The sequence below is a fragment of the Felis catus genome, chromosome D1, assembly GCF_018350175.1.
Source record: "Felis catus isolate Fca126 chromosome D1, F.catus_Fca126_mat1.0, whole genome shotgun sequence".
NCBI classification, from domain to species: domain Eukaryota; kingdom Metazoa; phylum Chordata; class Mammalia; order Carnivora; family Felidae; genus Felis; species Felis catus.
The window spans coordinates 99,332,768-99,351,367 of record NC_058377.1 but is presented as its reverse complement, the minus strand read 5'-3'; the positions used below and the strand labels follow the sequence as shown (position 1 = coordinate 99,351,367).

The 18,600-nt window shown below is 52.7% G+C and overlaps 2 protein-coding genes across 3 annotated transcripts; both read left to right on the top strand.

The window, feature by feature from the left end:
* The first annotated feature begins 214 nt into the window (after positions 1–214).
* On the top strand, positions 215–10,953 carry RAPSN (receptor associated protein of the synapse). Of its 2 annotated transcripts, XM_003993243.6 has the most exons (8): positions 219–790; positions 1,306–1,644; positions 7,236–7,394; positions 7,908–8,006; positions 8,083–8,205; positions 8,711–8,764; positions 9,987–10,186; positions 10,643–10,953. In XM_003993243.6, exons 1-8 carry the CDS (start codon positions 599–601, stop codon positions 10,713–10,715), a joined length of 1,239 nt encoding a protein of 412 aa, XP_003993292.1. In that variant the 5' UTR covers positions 219–598; the 3' UTR covers positions 10,716–10,953. The 2 variants fall into 2 exon arrangements, with proteins under 2 accessions (XP_006937352.1, XP_003993292.1); XM_006937290.4 differs by lacking the exon at positions 8,711–8,764 and having other exon boundaries at positions 215–790.
* A 1,116-nt stretch (positions 10,954–12,069) lies between these two features.
* On the top strand, positions 12,070–18,184 carry PSMC3 (proteasome 26S subunit, ATPase 3). The gene is made up of 12 exons (XM_003993242.6): positions 12,070–12,376; positions 12,631–12,714; positions 13,291–13,416; positions 13,936–14,040; positions 14,154–14,216; positions 14,481–14,618; positions 15,184–15,327; positions 15,449–15,597; positions 16,413–16,509; positions 16,728–16,873; positions 17,737–17,818; positions 17,998–18,184. Exons 1-12 carry the CDS (start codon positions 12,302–12,304, stop codon positions 18,106–18,108), a joined length of 1,320 nt encoding a protein of 439 aa, XP_003993291.1. The 5' UTR covers positions 12,070–12,301; the 3' UTR covers positions 18,109–18,184.
* Positions 18,185–18,600: the final 416 nt, after the last annotated feature.

Sequence of the window (18,600 nt, the reverse complement as noted above, 5' to 3'; positions counted from 1 at the left end):
CACTCGGTGTTGGGGACAGTGTGGGCATGTGCGTGTGTAAGAGGCCTCGGTGCAGTGCCCGGAGAATCACAGAAACAAATCCTGGGGGAGGGTGGGTCTAGGGGGAAGGTTGCGATGGGGAGGGGCAGGGCTCGGGGCTGGCCACCCGCCTCACTTCATCCCTGCTTCCTCAGCCCACCTCTGGAGGCAGCTCCTTGGCCAGGCTTCGGGGAGGGCCTGTCCTGCCAGGGGACTTGGGGCCAGTTTCGGAGGTGCCGAAGAGACACCCACGGGGCTGCCCAGGGAGCAGGGTGCCTGCATCCCTGGGCAGCCAGCTCCCAGCTTGGGGTGGGTGCAGCAGAGGCCCGCGTGACATTGTGGCTGACATTCCTCAGCGGCCACGTGGCCCCAACTGGCAGGGACAGCTGCGATCAGGGGCCGCACCAGCTTTGTTCCCAGGGTGGCGCCCGCTCTCCATCCAGGCCCTGCTCGCCTCCTGCCTGGTGCTGCTTTCCTGCCCGTGGCTCCGTGGGCAGCCGGCACCGTGGTCCCTGCCATGAGTGCCTAGAAGCCCGCAGCCACCAGGATTTCTCCGTGTGCCGGGCAGGGCTCTGGAAGGATGGGGCAGGACCAGACGAAGCAGCAGATCGAGAAGGGGCTCCAGTTGTACCAGTCCAACCAGACAGAGAAGGCGCTGCACGTGTGGATGAAGGTGCTGGAGAAGAGCGCGGACCTCGTGGGGCGCTTCCGCGTGCTGGGCTGCCTGGTCACGGCACACTCGGAGATGGGCCGCTACAAAGAGATGCTGAAGGTGGGCCTGGCTGGCTCCCCCCCCTCCCCCCCCCCCCGGCTCCCGACCCTCCCGCCTCCTCAGACTCCCCTGCGTCCCGTGGGCTAGCAGCACGGCCCCGTGGGGGGCTCTGAGTCCCATCTAGGGCCCTGTGGCCTTGAATTTGGGTGTCTGAAATGGAGACCGAACTTCTTAGCTTCAGAGTTCGGGGATCTCCAGGCCAGGTCTGAGAAGGCTCCAGCCTTCCCATTTGGGATTCCGAGTCGGAACCCCAGGGGACTTGGAGATCCAGGTTTGGGGCCGGGGGTGGGAGGCCCATGTAGCCTCGGGCCGAAAGGTGAAAGCTATGGATCTGAGTTTGGCTTCAGGGCTGACACTTCTCGCCTATGGCTGGGGAGCAGAGAACTCGTCTGAGGCCGGGCTGGGGTCCGAGCCGGGGGGGCTGGGTCCTAGGCCTCGGCTGTGAGGCAGGGAGGAGGTTTGGGCCGGAGGCTCAGAGTCCAAGTGGAAGCCACCTGCCCCCACCCTCCTGGCAGTTCGCTGTGGTGCAGATCGACACCGCTCGGGAGCTGGAGGACGCTGACTTCCTTCTGGAGAGCTACCTGAACCTGGCACGCAGCAACGAGAAGCTGTGTGAGTTTCACAAGACCGTCTCCTACTGCAAGACCTGCCTCGGCCTGCCTGGCACCAGGGCAGGTGCCCAGCTCGGAGGCCAGGTCAGCCTGAGCATGGGCAATGCCTTTCTGGGCCTCAGCCTCTTCCAGAAGGCCCTGGAGAGCTTCGAGAAGGCCCTGCGCTATGCCCACAACAACGATGATGCCATGCTCGAGTGCCGTGTCTGCTGCAGCCTGGGCAGCTTCTATGCCCAGGTCAAGGTGGGCCTGGGCCCAGGGGGAGGGAGGGCGGCGGAGGGCTCTGGTCCCCTGACACCCTCGCACAAGCCCTGCTCTCCATTCAGGACCTCGCTGGGTCCTCCCACGTAGGAGAGTCTGAGAGGGACGGTAAAGACTCACCAGGAAGGGCAGAGACAGAATTCAAACCTTGGTCTGTCTGCCTTCCTGGGAAATGGGAGGCTCCTGTGTGAGGACAGGCCAGGAAGCCGCACTGCCGTGTGTTTTGCTGCGTGATCTTGGACACAGTACCTTTCCTCTCTGAACCTTGGTAGGTGCAGCTATAAAATGAGGGAGAATAGGGCCCACCCTCCAGCATGGCTGTAAGAATTCATTCATCAAATATGTATTGCCGGGCTCTGTTGGCTTGGGATGCAAGCAGGGGAACACAACAACAAAGCCTCTGGCCTTGTAAAGGTTGCATTCTAGAAAACGACAAATAAACACCATCAGTAAGTCAATCATACAGCATGCTAGAAAGTGCTTAGGAGAGGGGCGCCTGGATGGCTCAGTCAGTTAAGCATCCGAACCTTGATTTCGGCTCAGGTCTTGATCTCTCAGTTTGTGGGCTGGAGCCCCACGTAGACTCCGTGCCGACAGTGCAGAGGCTGCTAGGGATTCTCTCTCTCTCTGTTTCTCTCTCTCAAAATGAATATGTAAACATGAAGAAGAAGAAGAAGAAGAAGAAGAAGAAGAAGGAGGAGGAGGAGGAGGAGGAGGAGGAGGAGGAGGAGGAGGAGGAGGAGGAGGAGGAGGAGGAGGAGGAGGAGGAGAAGAAAGTGCTCAGGAGAAAGGAAAAAAGGAAAAGGGGGTGGGAAGCGCCAAGGATGGAGTGTTGCAGCTTCAAATAGGGTGATTGGAAGGCTTCATAGAGGTGGCATCAGCCTGTGATTGGAAGCAGATGAGAGGGTGAGCCATGCAGAAATCTGGCAAAAGCATGAAAAAGGAGACAACAGCTAAAGCAAAACCCTGCTCTGGGCGGGGCAGGAAAGGGAAATTGCTGGCATGTTCCAGGGCTGATGGAGGCCAGCATGACGGCAGCAGGTGTGTGAGAAGGAGGTAGGAGGTGGTGAGGTCCAAGAGGTAAGGGGGGGGGGGAGGGGAGAAGGCAGATTGCGAATGAACTGATGGGGGCAGTGACCACAGGCTTCTTTCTGGCCCAGTGTCGGTTCTCCTGGGACCCCAAGGCATCCAGGCTGCTCTTGGCCCACGGGAGCGGGGGGAGGGGGGCGTTGATGCCTGGCATACAGTAGATGCTTAATAAATCTGGGGGTAACTGGGTGTGTAGATGCTGATGAACTGGAGGTGGGGTGTGAGGAGATGAGAGTCAGCCAGGACAACACCGAGGATTTTGTTTTCAGCAACTAGGTGTATGAAAAATCCATTCAGGGCCACCTGGGTGGTGCAGTGGGTTAAGCATCAGACTCTCGATCTCAGATCAGATCATGATCTTGTGGGTTAGTGGTTAGAGCCCCACATGGGGCTCTGCACTGATGGCCAGGGGCCTGCTTGGGATTCTGTCTCTCCTTCTCTCTGCCCCTCCCTGGCTTGTGCTCATGCTCTCTCTCTCTCAAAATAAATAAACTTAAAAAAAATGTTTTTGAAGAATCCATTCAGTGAGATTTGATAGGATGGGAGAGGGACGAGGTGTCTTAAAACCTTTTTTATTACAAAGAAAATTAACCATATAGGAAAATAGAATACTATAATGTATCTGCATACACCCACTTAGATTTAACAATTATTAATATTTTGCCATAGTTGACTTACATATTTTAACTGAAGTGTTATGATATGAAATTAGAGATATCGTGGTATTTTACCCCAAAGTAGTTCAGTATGTATCCCTGAAAGGAAAAAAAAAAGACATTTTCTTATATAAGGACACTTTCTTACATAATCACAATTATAAATTTCTCTGCTTATGCTGAAAACACGCCTTTACCCTCAGCTTCTATAAATTGGAACACAAGTAAGAGGCACATGTGCAGCAGGAATTACGTCCCTTAAGTCTTTTCCAACAGAAAATTTCTCCCCTTTATTGTCTATGATTTAAAATGTTTAACAAAGTTTTATTTATTTTTGAGACGGGGGGGGGGAGGGGCAGAGAGAGAGAGAGAGAGAGGAGAGAGAGACAGAATCTGAAGCAGGTTCCAAGCTGTCAGCACAGAGCACGATGCAGGGCTCGAACCCACGATCCGGGAGATCATGACCTGAGCTGAAGTCAGATGTTTAACCGACTGAGCCACCCAGGTGCCCCTTTATAATTTTTATCGAAGAAGGCACTCATTGCCCCGTAACACGTTTCATCTCACTGTCCCATTGCTTCCGCAAGGAGTCCTTTGACTTGGTTTTTTTCCTCTCCTTTGCCCCCTGGGAACTGGAACTTAATGACTTGGGAAGAGTCAGGTCACAGCTTTTTGGTAAGAAGACTGTGTAAGCCCTGCTGCTCACCTCGTGTTGTATTAAATCCGATAGAGGGGGCGACAGCCTGATCCCTCTGAGGGGTCGCATTTCTCTTTTCGTGACCAGCAGGTGAGCTTGGGGTGTTGACACTGTGGCTCCCTGTGAATATTCAGTTCTGCAGTAACATTTTCCATAACGGTTTTAGCATCTAGTGATGTTTGTTGCCTGAATCACTTCTCTTATTTCAACTGTAATGAAATGGCGATTTCCAAGCTCTTACCATTCCTTCTATAATTGCTGCCCGGATTTCTCGGGAAGGACGAACTCTCCCCCTTCACGTGGGGCTAATTGGCTCCTCTGAAACACAGCTCCTACAGGAAAGGTGGAATAAGTACCTTCCTCTTTCCTTTCATTACCACTTTCGTAATAAGGAATTGTTGTCATAGCTGCCTTCGAGGATCAGATCACTTATTTGTTTTGCTTTCTTCTTTTGGAGTATCATTATAAAATCCTGGATTTTAAAAAAATATTCGATAGTCTTCAGTTAATTTCAATATTGTTCTTTGCAATGGTCAAATTATCTTTTTTTTAATTTTTATTATTTTTTATTTTTTATTTTTTTTTTGAGGCAGAGAGAGACAGAGTGTGAGCAGGGGAGGAGCTGAGGGGAGGGGGACACAGAATCCGAAGCAGGCTCTAGGCTCCGAGCTGTCAGCACAGAGCCCGACACGGGGCTCGAACTCACGGACTGTGAGATCATGACCTGAGCTGAAGTCGGATGCTTAACCGACTGAGCCACCCAGGCACCCCCTACAAGGGTCAAATTATCTTAACTTTAGTTACCAGAATTCCTTCACTATGGCTCCTGTGTCCTTTTGGCAAGACTTCATTTAAACACTGAAAGTGTTCTTGTTTTCTGGAAGAATAAGCTGTCTCAGGCTCATTTTGTATATTTGCTGCCCCAGACCTGGAATTAGCCATTTCTCTGGGCTGTTTTTAGTGGGAAATTGTATTAAAGACCAAACGTGGGTTCTCAAGGTGCTCATTGCAACTGGGTTGTCATGGCTTCTAAATCTTTTTAGTTGCCAAGACAACTGAAGTTTATGCTAATATTTGCAATTCACATCTAATGTTTCAGGATTTTCCGTAATTTATTTTAATCTTGATTTTCTTTTCTCTTAGGCTGAAAGTGTTGACTTTTAGCAACATAATTACGTATTTTAACACACAAAATACACGAAGTACTTTCAAAAGACAATACCAATATCACTTAAAAGAAAAAGACAACTGAGAGATGTTTAAGATTTCTTTGCTGTTTGGGGCGCCTGGGTGGCTCAGTCGGTTAAGCGTCCGACTTCAGTTCAGGTCATGTTCTCGCGGTCCATGAGTTTGAGCCCCGCGTCGGGCTCTGCTGACAGCTGGGAGCCTGAGGCCTGTTTCAGATTCTGTGTCTTCTCTCTCTCTGACCCTCCCCTGTTCATGCTCTGTCTCTCTCTGTCTCAAAAATAAATAAAAACATTTAAAAAATTAAAAAATAAATAAAAGATTCCTTTGCTATTCTTTTGTCTTTAGTCATATATTCTACTATGGATGAACTGTCCAACTACATATATACCAACGTCATCTGAAATAATTTTTTCTGTGTGGTTATGTTAATATAATACATTATAATGTAATAATATATTATAGAATTATATTTAATATTACATTGCAGTATCATTATAATAATAGTATAATTAAACATTATAATTAATTAGAATATTAGTATGATGATACGCAATTAGGGTCATTTATTTTAAATTTTCTTTTTCCTTTCCTTTTTTTTTTTTAAGAGAGAGAATGTGAGTGAGGGAGAGGGGTAGAGGGAGAGAGAGAGGAAATCTTAAGCAGGCTCCACGTTAAGCACAGAACCCGATGTGGGGCTCAAACCCACGATCCGAGGATCATGACCTGAGTCGAAATCAGGAGTCCAACGCCCAACTGACTGAACCACCCAGTTGCCCCCTTTTATTTAGGATTAAAAAAAATAAAAAAAAATTGAAGCTATAAAACATTCATATGGCTTCAAATTAAAAAGTATCTAACAAGGGCCACTTGGCTGGCTCAGTTGGTGGAGCATGTGACTCTTGACCTCGGGGTCCTGAGTTCCAGACCCATGTTGCATAAAGATTACTTAACTAAATAAAAAGTATGTAACAAAAATTGTGAGGAACTGGTTTTTATTGGAGTTATGGAGAATTCTCTTTCAGTCATATTAACTGGGAGATGCTTGTTAGATATTAAGTGAGAGATCATACAGATTTTCTATGAGAAAGAACAGAGCAATGGGCTGTAGCTGAAGGGGGACATGAGGTCAAAAGAAGGTTGTTTGATTTTGATTTATTTTCTCTAATGAGGTAAGAAACACCAGAATGCGTTTGTACACCGATGGGCATGATCGAGTTGAAAGAGACGGGGGATTTGTTCCAGAGCTCCATGGAGGGACTGACATCTGTGGGAGCCGGGAACCCTCCTCAACGGTGGCAGGAGGGAGGCAGAGAGTGGTCGATCTCGCGGATTAGGTGGAGAAGGTGGAGAGGGGAGAGTCCTTTTTGACTTTCTTCTGTTTTCCCTGAGGACATTGGCATCACCTCTTGATTTGGAGGTTGGAGGAGCAAGAAAGGACAAGGGAGTGATTTCTTTGCCTCAGTGGTCTGTTCTTCGGAGCAGACTGCGCTGGCAATCGGTCACTGAGCTTTCGGTGAGCACCTGCTCTGGGTACCAGGGGGCAGATGCTAGGGGTGGGGTGTCTGGTACTCTCCCTGCCACGTGTCTCTGAAGCTAAGGGGCCCCACTGGGACCCAGTGAAGAGAATGAATACCTTCTCATTCATTCCTTCACTCAACAATAGTCATGATGTGTCTACTAAGTGCCAAGAACTGTGCTAGGCTCTTGGGATCCATCAGCAAATCAGATGAAAGTTCACGGAGCCCACACATTTGCACTGGCTGTTCCCCCTGCTGGGATCACTCTATCCCTGGATTCTCAAAGGAATGACTGACCGCCGGTGGGGCCTGTGGGTACCCCTGATTCCTGGAGAAGCCAGACCCTGGAGCCCTTGACTTAGAGGCAGCTCCTGCCATTCAGTGTGTCCCATCTTGTCCCACCTCCTCTCTGTGTCCCCCCCGCAGGACTACGAGAAAGCCCTGTTCTTCCCCTGCAAGGCCGCAGAGCTCGTTAACGACTACGGCAAAGGCTGGAGCCTCAAGTACCGGGCCATGAGCCAGTACCACATGGCCGTGGCGTATCGCCTGCTGGGCCACCTGGGCAGCGCCATGGAGTGTTGTGAGGTGGGGCAGGAGGGAAGGGCGGCAGGTGGAGGGTGGTGGTGTGGGCCAGGGTGTCCTCCTTCCACATCAGCCCACTGAGGGCCCTAAGATCTGCCCTTGGCCTGACTTCTGTAAGAGCCCCTGAAGGATGCGTTTATTCCACCATCCCCAAACCTCACTCCCTTCCAGGCCCTTCCCTCTGCCCACCTCATACACACCCTCTGTGGGACACTTTAAGTAGGAAGAGAGCCAGTCTCTGGAGGTCCACTGACCTGGGTTCAAATCCTAGCATTGCCACTTGCTAGCCGGGTGGCCTTGATCAAGTCACTTCTGCTCTCTAAGCCTCAGTGTCCACTCCCCTGGGTGTCGCGAGGCCTCCGTGGTTCAGCGCGCGGGGCCTCAGCACGGCGCTAGGTGTACTGGGCTCTGAGGATGTTGACGATCCCTGGCCACCCTTGTCAGCGGGGCCCACTGAGCGATGACACCCCAGTGGTGGGCAGATGAGCAGGCCTGAGTGACCAGCCTCCCTCACAGGAGTCTATGAAGATTGCACTGCAGCATGGGGACCGGCCACTACAGGCACTCTGCCTGCTCTGCTTTGCTGACATCCACCGGAGCCGTGGGGACCTGGAGGTGAGGTCACTGGAGAGCGGAGGGAGGGGTTGTAGGCCTGGCCCAGTCCGACTCCACCCTCCACCTGGCTGTGCAGACAGCCTTCCCCAGGTACGACTCCGCCATGAGCATCATGACTGAGATTGGAAACCGCCTGGGGCAGGTGCAGGTGCTGCTGGGTGTGGCCAAATGCTGGATAGCCAGGAAGGCACTGGACAAGGTGAGGTCGATCTCCTTCCTACCGTTCCCGGCTTTCCCCACTGCCCCTATTTGGAGCCGGTGGGTCACCCAGAAATCTGTGGGGCTGGTTCTGGGCAGGACTCTTTCGGACACTTTGTCTGACGTCAGCCTCACCCGAATCCCATGAGGTGGGTACATTCCAAGTCATTTTCCCAACTCAGAGAAGGCCCATGAGGTGCCCAGACCCACAGCTAGTAAAGGGCCAGAACTGGGTTTGAATTCAGGATGCCTTAACTGCTTTCGTGATTTAACGACACCCAAAGAGACAGAAATGTTCTTCCTATTCTGTATCTGAGTAAACTGAGGCAGCAGGTGACTTGCCCATAGAGCTCTGTGACTGTGCTCCAGCCTCCTTCTGCTACCTGCACACACAGGGCAGCTGCCCAGCTCCCTCCCCAGGCCCACCCCTCCCTAGCCCTCCCTTTCCTGTGAGCCAGGGCCTCTGTCAGACAGCTCTGCCTGCGGCCCTGGCCTGTGTCTTCCAGGCTCTGGATGCCATCGAGAAAGCCCAGGACCTAGCCGAGGAAGTGGGGAACAAGGTCAGACCTGATTCTGTCTTCTGGGTCTGGAGTCAAGAGCCCAAGGTGGGATCTTGGGTGTGTGGGGAGGGCTGTCCTGAGAGCCCACACGCCCTGAGCCCTTCTGGATCTCCAGGAGTTGCCCCCACCCGTGCCCAGACCCTGGCTGTTGCTGTTTCTCTTCCACACAGAGAGCACTTTAGAGGGCAGGGCAAGAATTCCATAGCTCAGAGGAGATCAGAAGTCCTCAGAGCTTGATGGGCATTAAAACCCCTAACAGTGGGCTCCCCACCCACTGAGAACTGGGCACACACAGGTTCTTCTGGGTATTGATCCCAGTCATCACTATCTCCCTGCAAGTTGGGTACTGCAAGCCCCATTTTACAGCTGAAGAAAGTGAGGCTCAGAGAGGTGCTCCAGGTCCCACACTTGGGACCTGGTCAGTTTTTTTTTTTTTAATGTTTTCTGTATTTTGAGAGGGCACGAGCGGGGGAGGGGCAGAGAGAGAAGGGGACAGGTGATCCGAAGTGGGCTCTGTGTTATCAGCACAGTGTGAGGCTTGAACTCACGAGTCGTGAGATCATGACCTGAGCAGAAGTCGGACGCTCAACCGACTGAGCCCCCAGGTGCCCCGGGACCTGGTCTGTCTTAACTCCAAAGCCCATGTTCCTTCCATAGTGCATGTGGCCTCTCAAATTTGATAACTGTATCCAAACCTTTAAATGTTGAAAATAGACTCAGTGTTTCTTCAAGTCTTCTAGAAGATGTGAAATCCTCTGGGATCCGGTGTACATCCCAACTAAAATGCCAAATATCTTTGGTTTTGGCTAGATTATACCCAGTTTTACCCACATATCTCAGGTTGGCCAGAAATGCTGATGAGGTGGTGTATATATTTAATTAACAAAAACAGGACAGCAAATCAATTATTACAGAGTCCTTGCAGCAGATTTTGTCAATAAAATGCTTCAAAAACATTGGATTCCCAGCTAGTTCTAGGGGTGAGGACCACCTACTTCATCCACCTGCTCATTCTGCATGAGGGGAAACAAAGGCCCAGGGAGGGCAAGACGTTTTTTCCTAGGCCCATCAGGAAGGCCAGAACGCAGCCAGGACCGGACCCTGTGGGTCCTGCCTGGTGGTCCCTCGGGGACAGCCTCTGGGGCTGGACAAGGAGTGAGGCTCTCCAGTAGTGACTTGGTCTTGTCCCCTACACCCACCCTCCCGTCCCTGCCGGCCCCAGCTGAGCCAACTCAAGCTGCACTGCCTGAGCGAGAGCATCTATCGCAGCAAGGGGCTGCAGAGGGAGCTGCGTGCGCATGTAGTGCGCTTCCATGAGTGCGTGGAGGAGACGGAGCTCTACTGCGGCCTGTGTGGCGAGTCCATAGGCGAGAGGAACAGCCGGCTGCAGGCCCTGCCCTGCTCCCACATCTTCCATCTCAGGTGAGGGCTCCTGGCCGGTGGGCAGGGGGCACCCAGGGTCCCTTGGGGTACGCTAGGGCCCCAGCTGGCCTAACCACGATAGTGACACTGAACATAGTGCTTTCTGCATTCCAAGCCTGTTCTAAGTGCTTCCCCTGTATTAACTCAGTGAATCCTCCCAGCAGCCCTTTGAGGTGGCCATTATCCTCCCCCAAAAGAATTCAGAGAGGCCTCTCAAAGGCCATGAGATTCAGACACCCAGGGCTACACAGGTACCGGCCTCCATGCCGATCTCCTGATTCCTGGCCTTCTGGAAGGCTCAGGACAGAGTGCCAGGGGCAAGCAGGATCCAGGGGGCCCTACCCTCTGCCTAGACACCTTCCCAGCCCCTACAGAGGGGAGGGGAGGAGAGAGAGAGCCCAGGCTCAGGACGGAAGCATGGGTTCAGTGAGTGGACAGAGCCCTTCGTGTCCCCAGGTGCCTGCAGAACAATGGGACACGCAGCTGCCCCAACTGCCGCCGCTCATCCATGAAGCCTGGCTTTGTGTGAGTCCCACCAGCAGTCTCGGGCTTCTGCCTCACTTCCCCATGCTCCTTCTCCACCACCGTGCGGGGGTCCCCTGACTGGCCATGCCTTGGACCCTCTTTACTCCTGGGGCAGCTGCCGGGGCCTCCTCCAACCTCAGTCAGGGCCCAGGGCCTGCCCACTGTTGCTCGTCCAGGCTCAGCTGCCCTCCCTGACTCTTTGTACTTTGCTCTTTATAGAAAAATAAACTGTTTGTACTTGACCCCAGCGATTCTGACTCTTTGTGGGTGTGCTGTGGCCAGCACAGACAGGACAGCTTCTTCTTCTCCAACTGGTCTTCTTGACTCCTGTCAGGCAACTCTGACAAGTGTGAATTTGGGGTCAGCAGCCCCTGTGCTGACACTGACTCACCGAACAACCTTGAGCAAGTCACGTAGCCTCTATGATCGTCCACACATTTATCTAAAGTGGAGAATGATAGGGGTGCCTGGCTGGCTCAGTTGAAGGAGCCAGCAACTCTTGATCTCCGGGTTGTGAGTTCAGGCCCCACGTAGAGCTTACTTAACAAAATAAAGTTGAGAATGATAAGCCAATCTGTCCACGGGGCAGAGCTGTTGAGAGGATGGAAGAAATGCTGTTTTTTGCAGAGGTGTCTTGCCAGCCTGAGCAAGCAGCTGCAAATGCTGTTATTTAAAGAAATTTCTGCCTTCAACTGCTTCCAAGAAAACCATTACACAGATTCTCACTGTATAGGGGTTACTTGTGATGGTTTGACTTAAAATATACGCTTACATGAAGTACATTTTAGTGGTGCCCTGGGTCTCACCTCATGGTAATAAGCAGAGATCCTCCACAGCAAGGGACCCAGCTACAACAAATGGGTCTCATAAGATCCAGAGGTCTGCCCTACTCCTTGAAATGACAAGAAACGATTACAGACGTTGAGTCATAATGTTTTTAATTGTGGAGACTGTTGTCAATTGAGCTCTTTCCACGTGGGCAGTTCTGTGGCACCTGCTCAGAAAAGCAGCAGCGATTTCTCTTTAAAACTGATTAATGAGTCTCTCAGGTGACCCTGGGCATGCCCTTTTTTTGGCTCGTTGCACACGGCTAGCCTATGTTGTCTATGGTTTGGGAGGCAGAGCCATCGCGCGAATCCTCTAATTCCTAGCTGCGCCAGATGCTGAGGTCAAGTCACCCCTTCGAACGTGCCCTTTCAATTACCGGCCAGATTAACACTACATTTCCCAGACACCCTGCAGGCTCCTTTCATTGCTCCCTCCCCTTCCGGTTTTAAATCCAGGCCCCGCCCATTGCGCGCGCCGACCAATAGCGCACCCACCTCTCGCTCCTGGTTTAAACAGGAGGAGGGCGGTAACGTTTCTGGAGCAGTAGGGGGAGTGAGGGGCGCGTCCTGCCGCCCGGGTTTTGTCTTTTGAATCGGAGTAGCAGATTCGCTGTGGCCGTGGAGGACGGACCTAATTCGGTTAAGAGTCAGGACTTGGGGAGAGAGGCCCGCCACTAGTCAGAAGCAGGCCTTCAGAAAGAAAGTATTAATCTCTCGCCGCAGTTCCTGTCCAGTCCGATCTTCGGTCTTCTCCTTTCAGAACATGAATCTGCTGCCGGAACTGGAGAGTCCAGTGACTCGGCAGGAGAAGATGGCTACCGTGTGGGATGAAGCTGAGGTGCGCGCTGGGAGGGTTGGGGCTCCCGGAGCTGGGGCCGGCGGGAAGACGCCCTTGGCGGGAGGGTAGGAAGTAGCTGGGGGAGTCAAGATCTAGCCTGGTCCTGGGGTCAGGGCCGCTTGGGATGTGGGCCAGGGTCTCGACTCCTTCATTCTGGTTTTCTGGGCTGGGAAGCTGAAGCTGTGAGTGGGCTCGGAGAACGCGGAATCCTTGCCCTGAGTTTAAAAAAAAATTTTTTTTTTTTTTTTTAACAGCAAGATGGAATCGGGGAGGAGGTGCTCAAGATGTCCACAGAAGAGATTATCCAGCGCACACGGCTGCTGGACAGTGAGATCAAGGTGGGCTCACAGCCCCAGGGGCAGCGAGGCCCCCGCAGGGCAGACCCTAGAGATCCCAGCAGCTTCTTTCACTTTGTTCTCGGCCTTGCCAGGAAGACTTGGGGCCCGCGGATCAAGAAAGAAGAACTAAGCCTTAGAAGGGACTCGAAGAGGGTCAGGGTGGTGGGAGGGCAGGTCTGACAGGAGGAATCATCAGAATGCTCTTTCCAACGAGGTCTTTATTCCTCTTGAGAATCTTTCTCTTAGCAAGTCCCCATTTTACAGACGAGGAAACAGGTTTCTATTGTGGTGAAGTACCCAGCCCTTAATTAGCAGCAAAAGCTAAAACCTGTATTTGCTTGATTCAGAGCCCTGCTCTTTTTCCTCTGCTACAACTGCCTCAGGAAGTTTCCACACTGGCCTGTTTTGACCTCTGCTGGATGTGGACACAGTGAGGTTCACCTTTCAGAGAGCCTTAGAGCTGACTGAATGGGTGCGGGAGGTCCCCTTGGGCAGCCTGGGCTTCACCAGTTACAGGGTTCCAGGGATAAGCTGAGCCACAGCTGAACATTTTGCTTCCACTTGCCCTCATCCCAGATCATGAAGAGTGAAGTATTGCGAGTTACCCACGAACTCCAGGCCATGAAGGACAAGATCAAAGAGAACAGTGAGAAAATCAAAGTGAACAAGACCCTGCCGTACCTTGTCTCCAACGTCATCGAGGTGTGTGTGTATGTGGAGGGGAAGAGAAGGGGTTAGCGGGGCTTGGAGGCAGGCAGCCTGCGATGGTGCCATTGGAGAAAAAGTGGGTGAAAGTTTTGAGGCCTAACTTGGATGTTAGAGCTGTACCTCGTGAGGCCCCCTATCTAGTGTGCACTTCCGGGGCTCTACACACAAACACACATACACACACACACATACACACACGTGTGTGTGTGTGTATATGATATGGATATATGATATATGATATACGTATGATATATATAATATATGATATATATATAACCTGAAAAGGCCTCAGAAGCCTCACATGTATCCTCTTTACTAGGGGGTAGAGAGCTGTGTGCAGAGAAACAGAACCTAAACAGATCTTACCAGTCCCCTGGCTTATCAGCCACACCTTTGCTGGGCTTGTGGCTAGTCTCAGGAGTGGGGTGGATTGTCTTGGACCCAGAAGCACTGGGCTTTGGGGAGTTCAAGGGCTGAGCAGGGCCTCTTGACCTGACTTTTTTACCTTCCTAGCTTCTAGATGTTGATCCCAATGACCAAGAGGAGGATGGTGCCAATATTGACCTGGATTCCCAGAGGAAGGGTAAATGTGCAGTGATCAAAACCTCTACCCGACAGGTGAGGCCAGCTCAATGCTAGGAGAACTGAGGAGGGTGAGGAGTGGATGTGGGACAGGACTAAGGAGTGTTCTTGAGGGCAGTAACAGACTACACCTGGAATTTTTCATACAGACATACTTCCTGCCTGTGATTGGGTTGGTGGATGCTGAAAAGCTAAAGCCTGGAGACTTGGTGGTGAGTGGTGTCCCTGAGCCCAGGCAGGGCTTTTCCAGTGAGGTTTCTCCCACTGGCTAGCTGAGCCTGTGCCCCAGGCCCAGTTCAGTGTTGGCCCTAAATCTCAGCAGAACAGCCCAGAGAGTCCGAGCTTATCTGCTTGCTCTTCGGTTCTTGTCTTTCCTAGTCCTGTTTTTTCTTTTCACTCTACAGACACCTATCACCCAGCCAGTTAGTTAGGCCTTGAGCTGGGACAAATGTGAAGGCTTTGTGCTCTGTCCCTAGGGTGTGAACAAAGACTCCTATCTGATCCTGGAGACCCTGCCTACAGAGTATGACTCACGGGTGAAGGCCATGGAGGTGGATGAGAGGCCCACAGAACAATACAGTGACATTGGGGGCCTGGACAAACAGATTCAGGAGGTGAGGGAGGCACCGGCTGCCACTAGTAGCCTCGCCAGCCTTTTGTTTTTCTGATTCATTGATCAGAGCACTTAGTGCCAGTGTGCCTCCTATCTTCCATCCTACGGTGGTAAGAGGGTGCCCTATGACAGTTTAGAAGGCTGAGGTCCAGAGAGATTAAATGACTTGTCGAGGGCCACAGGAAGGTTAGGGCCAGAGCCGGGACTGGAACTCAGGCTCCTGGTTCTTGTCCCAGTGCCTTTCTACCATATCCTGCTATTTCTGGAGCGACCATAGCCAGCCCTGGTGGGAGTAAGCATTCTGCATCTGTTTTTTTAAGTTAATTTATATATATATAAAAACTTGAACTCACAAACCATGAGATCATGACCTGATCTCAAGAGTTGGCCACTGAGCTGAGCCACCCAGGCACCCGGATTCTGCATCCTTTTGATGCAGGGAAGAAGAGAGCAATGTCTCTGAATAGGAGGAGTAGGAGGGTTGCAGGTTGGGGTTGAAGTCATTAAGTGTGAGGCTCGGAGCCCTCAGGGCTTCACTCTCCTCACCCAGGACTTCTTCCTGGCAGCTGGTGGAGGCCATTGTCCTGCCAATGAACCACAAGGAGAAGTTTGAGAACTTGGGGATCCAGCCTCCAAAAGGGGTGTTGATGTATGGACCTCCAGGTACGGGGAAGACCCTGCTGGCCCGGGCCTGTGCTGCACAGACCAAGGTGAGTGCTTTGGGAGGGATGAGGAAGAAAGGGGCAGAAGCTAAAGCGTTACCAAAGGGACTCAAGAGGGACCTCTCTTGGTGCCTTTGGCCTGATATGGATCACCGTGCCGCCTCATCAGGCTACCTTCCTGAAGCTGGCTGGCCCACAGCTGGTGCAGATGTTCATTGGGGATGGTGCCAAGCTGGTCCGCGATGCCTTTGCCCTGGCTAAGGAGAAAGCTCCATCCATTATCTTCATTGATGAGCTGGATGCCATCGGCACTAAGCGGTAGGGGGATGCTGAGTGCCTCCAAGGCGATTGTTCTAAATCCTGTTTCCCTTGCTGTCCCATTCTTCCCCTGGAGCAGTGGCAGCTCTCCTCTCGTGGTTTTGCTTCCGGAATTCTCTTCTAACTGGCTTCCCTGCTGCTTTTCTCCTGACCATCTGTTCTCCTCACGGCTGCCAGCATGGTCCTTTCGTACCTGCTTGCTTCACTCCCATGCACCCCATCCCTCACACAAACATCTTACTTAAAATCCTCCATGGGCCCTGCATTGCTCCTTGGGATAAATGCTGGACTTAACCAGTCCCCTGTGTGGCTGTCCCTGCTCCTCTCCACCTCATCCTGGACCTGCCTCCGCCCCCACCTCTTCACAGCATCCTTCGGGTTTATAGGCCTGCTCCAGCTCTGTGCTGAGAGAGATTTTGCACTCACTGTTCCCTCTGTGGAATGTACTTTTCCCCTGGTGTGTTTTCAGCCTGAGGGATACTTCCTCAAGGATGCCTGCCTGGGTTTTCCCTTATGCTCCAAGTCTGGATCCCATATTTCTGAGCTGTAAGCCCAGTTTGCAGTGGCACATTCATTGGTGGATAGCCCAGGCAGTGGCTAGTTTTGCTCACTGTTTTATTCTCAGCCTGGCTGATCCTAGGAGCCTCTCCAGTGTCTGACACCTTCCTTGTACCAGTCCTGGGCTGGGGGCCCCCAGTTGAGTGAGACCTTTCTCTGTCCTGGATGGTTGGGTTAGGCTTCCAGTGGGTGGAGGAAGGGAAGGCTCTCCTCGAGTTGTGGCCTCACCAGTGTCTCGGGCCTCTTGTGTGCCCCAGCTTTGACAGTGAGAAGGCTGGAGACCGGGAGGTACAGAGGACAATGTTGGAGCTTCTGAACCAACTGGACGGGTTCCAGCCCAACACTCAAGTAAAGGTGGGTATTGTCATCATGGATGGAAGAAAACAGGGTTTAGAGGGCAGGGGACCTTCGCAGTCACATAGCTAGTGCAGCTAGAGTTAGAATTGAGATTTAACACACTTGATGTGTGATCTGGACCCTGGGCTATCTCTCTGCCTGTCATGGCCTTGAGTGTTGTCTGTCTGGGAGCCCCATCTTCCTCAGTTCAAGTTGATGCTTCTCCTCTTGCTTAGGTAATTGCAGCCACCAACAGGGTGGACATCTTGGACCCCGCACTTCTCCGCTCAGGCCGTCTGGACCGAAAGATTGAATTTCCGATGCCCAACGAGGAGGCCCGGGCCAGAATCATGCAGATCCACTCCCGCAAGATGAACGTCAGGTGAGCAAGGGCGTGAGCAAGGCGCTGAGACCTGAGGGGAGCAACAGAGCGGTCTCTGTGGCCTTCTTACGGTGTGCCCAGGTCTCTACCTGCCCCTTCTCCCCTCCCTGTTCACACACAACTATTCCACGTGCTGGCTTCCATTTCTCCCCGGAAGCCTGAGATAGAATCTTGCTGGGGTCCAGGCCCTGATTCTGGGTGCTCTGCTCCTTACAGTCACCCTGCCTCGTCCTCCCCCATGATCTGAAGGTGCACAGGCTTGAGGCCCTCCCGTTTCCTTGACTCCCCCGCCCCAGCAGACGAGCACAGCTCAGAATAGCTTGAGCACAGCACAGAGTAGCTCAAGGGAATTCAGCCAGGGGCCAGATGGACTTGGATTTAGATCTGTGTGACCTCTAGTAGGTGCTACAGTCTGTCTAAGCCTGTTTTCCTCTCTCGTACTTGGGGGTAATGGCACTGCCATTCACTTCCTGCCTTTCACTTCCTGGCACCTGAGACTGAAAAATGCTGTGCTGATGTAGGGCTGACGCTACTGGAAAGAGAGGGAGATGACCATCCTTTGTCTCTACAACCTCTTGCTCCCCTGCCGCAGTCTGAATCAGTCCCTGGAATCTCAGGGACTGAGAAATCTCAGATTTCTAGAAAGCTAGACCCCCAGAAATAACCTGGTCTCTGCTTTGACCTACCCTCTTTCCTCCTGTATCTTGTACTGAGAGGAGAACAAGGCATATTGGGGAAGGGACTTGTCGACGTCACCAGGCGAGTGGGCCTTGCTGCCTGATGGGGAGTGTGGGAGGACATCTCCCACCCCTCGCCATAAGTAACTCAGTCCTGTGGAATCTCTCCTCCACCCCCACACCCAGTCCTGACGTGAACTATGAGGAGCTGGCCCGCTGTACGGATGACTTCAATGGGGCCCAGTGCAAGGCCGTGTGTGTGGAGGCGGTGAGTGCTGGGGTGCGGGAGTGGGTTACTTTGAGCCTTCTTGCCCCCTTCCCTGAACAGGATGGGGCGTTTGACTGGTGGAGACCGCTGGGGGGAAGAGGCTCAGAGGGCTGTGGCCTCTCAGAGCCGGGCCAGGGGTGTGAGAAGGCACCCTTAGAGCCTATGTGTCCTGGGTGCAGGGCATGATCGCGCTGCGCAGGGGCGCCACGGAGCTCACCCACGAGGACTACATGGAGGGCATCCTGGAGGTGCAGGCCAAGAAGAAAGCCAACCTGCAGTACTACGCCTAGGGGGCTGCCTGCTGCACCTGCTCCCTGGTCTCACGCTCGTTACAGTTCATAATAAAGGAAGGCTTCAGGTCCCGGGCACCTGTCTGTTTTCCCTTCCCGGGCTCTGGGTGGAACGGTGGAGCGTGTGTTCGAGGCTCCTTCCCCACGTGCTGCTGCCTGGAAACCCGAGACCGCCGTGGGCCTCACACCAGTTGTGAGGCAAGGCCCTCCGGGAAGGATAGCCTCGTGCTACACCTGCTGCGTGGGGTCTTCTGGCCCCCCCACCCCCCACTGTGTCCCTCCAGATCCTGTTCCCATTCCCTGCCCCACCTGTCAGCTCTAGAGGTTGGTGCCTTGCAGCTCCAGGACAAAGGTCCTGAACAGAAGCCAGCCTTTCCCCTTTTACATTTTTTACATTTTGGTGCTCTCATCCCTACTCCCAGGTAAAGCCAGGCTCTGGGTGTTTCTCCTTGAAAGTCCTCCCCTGCTTCCTGGCCCCTGAGCCTCCTGTTC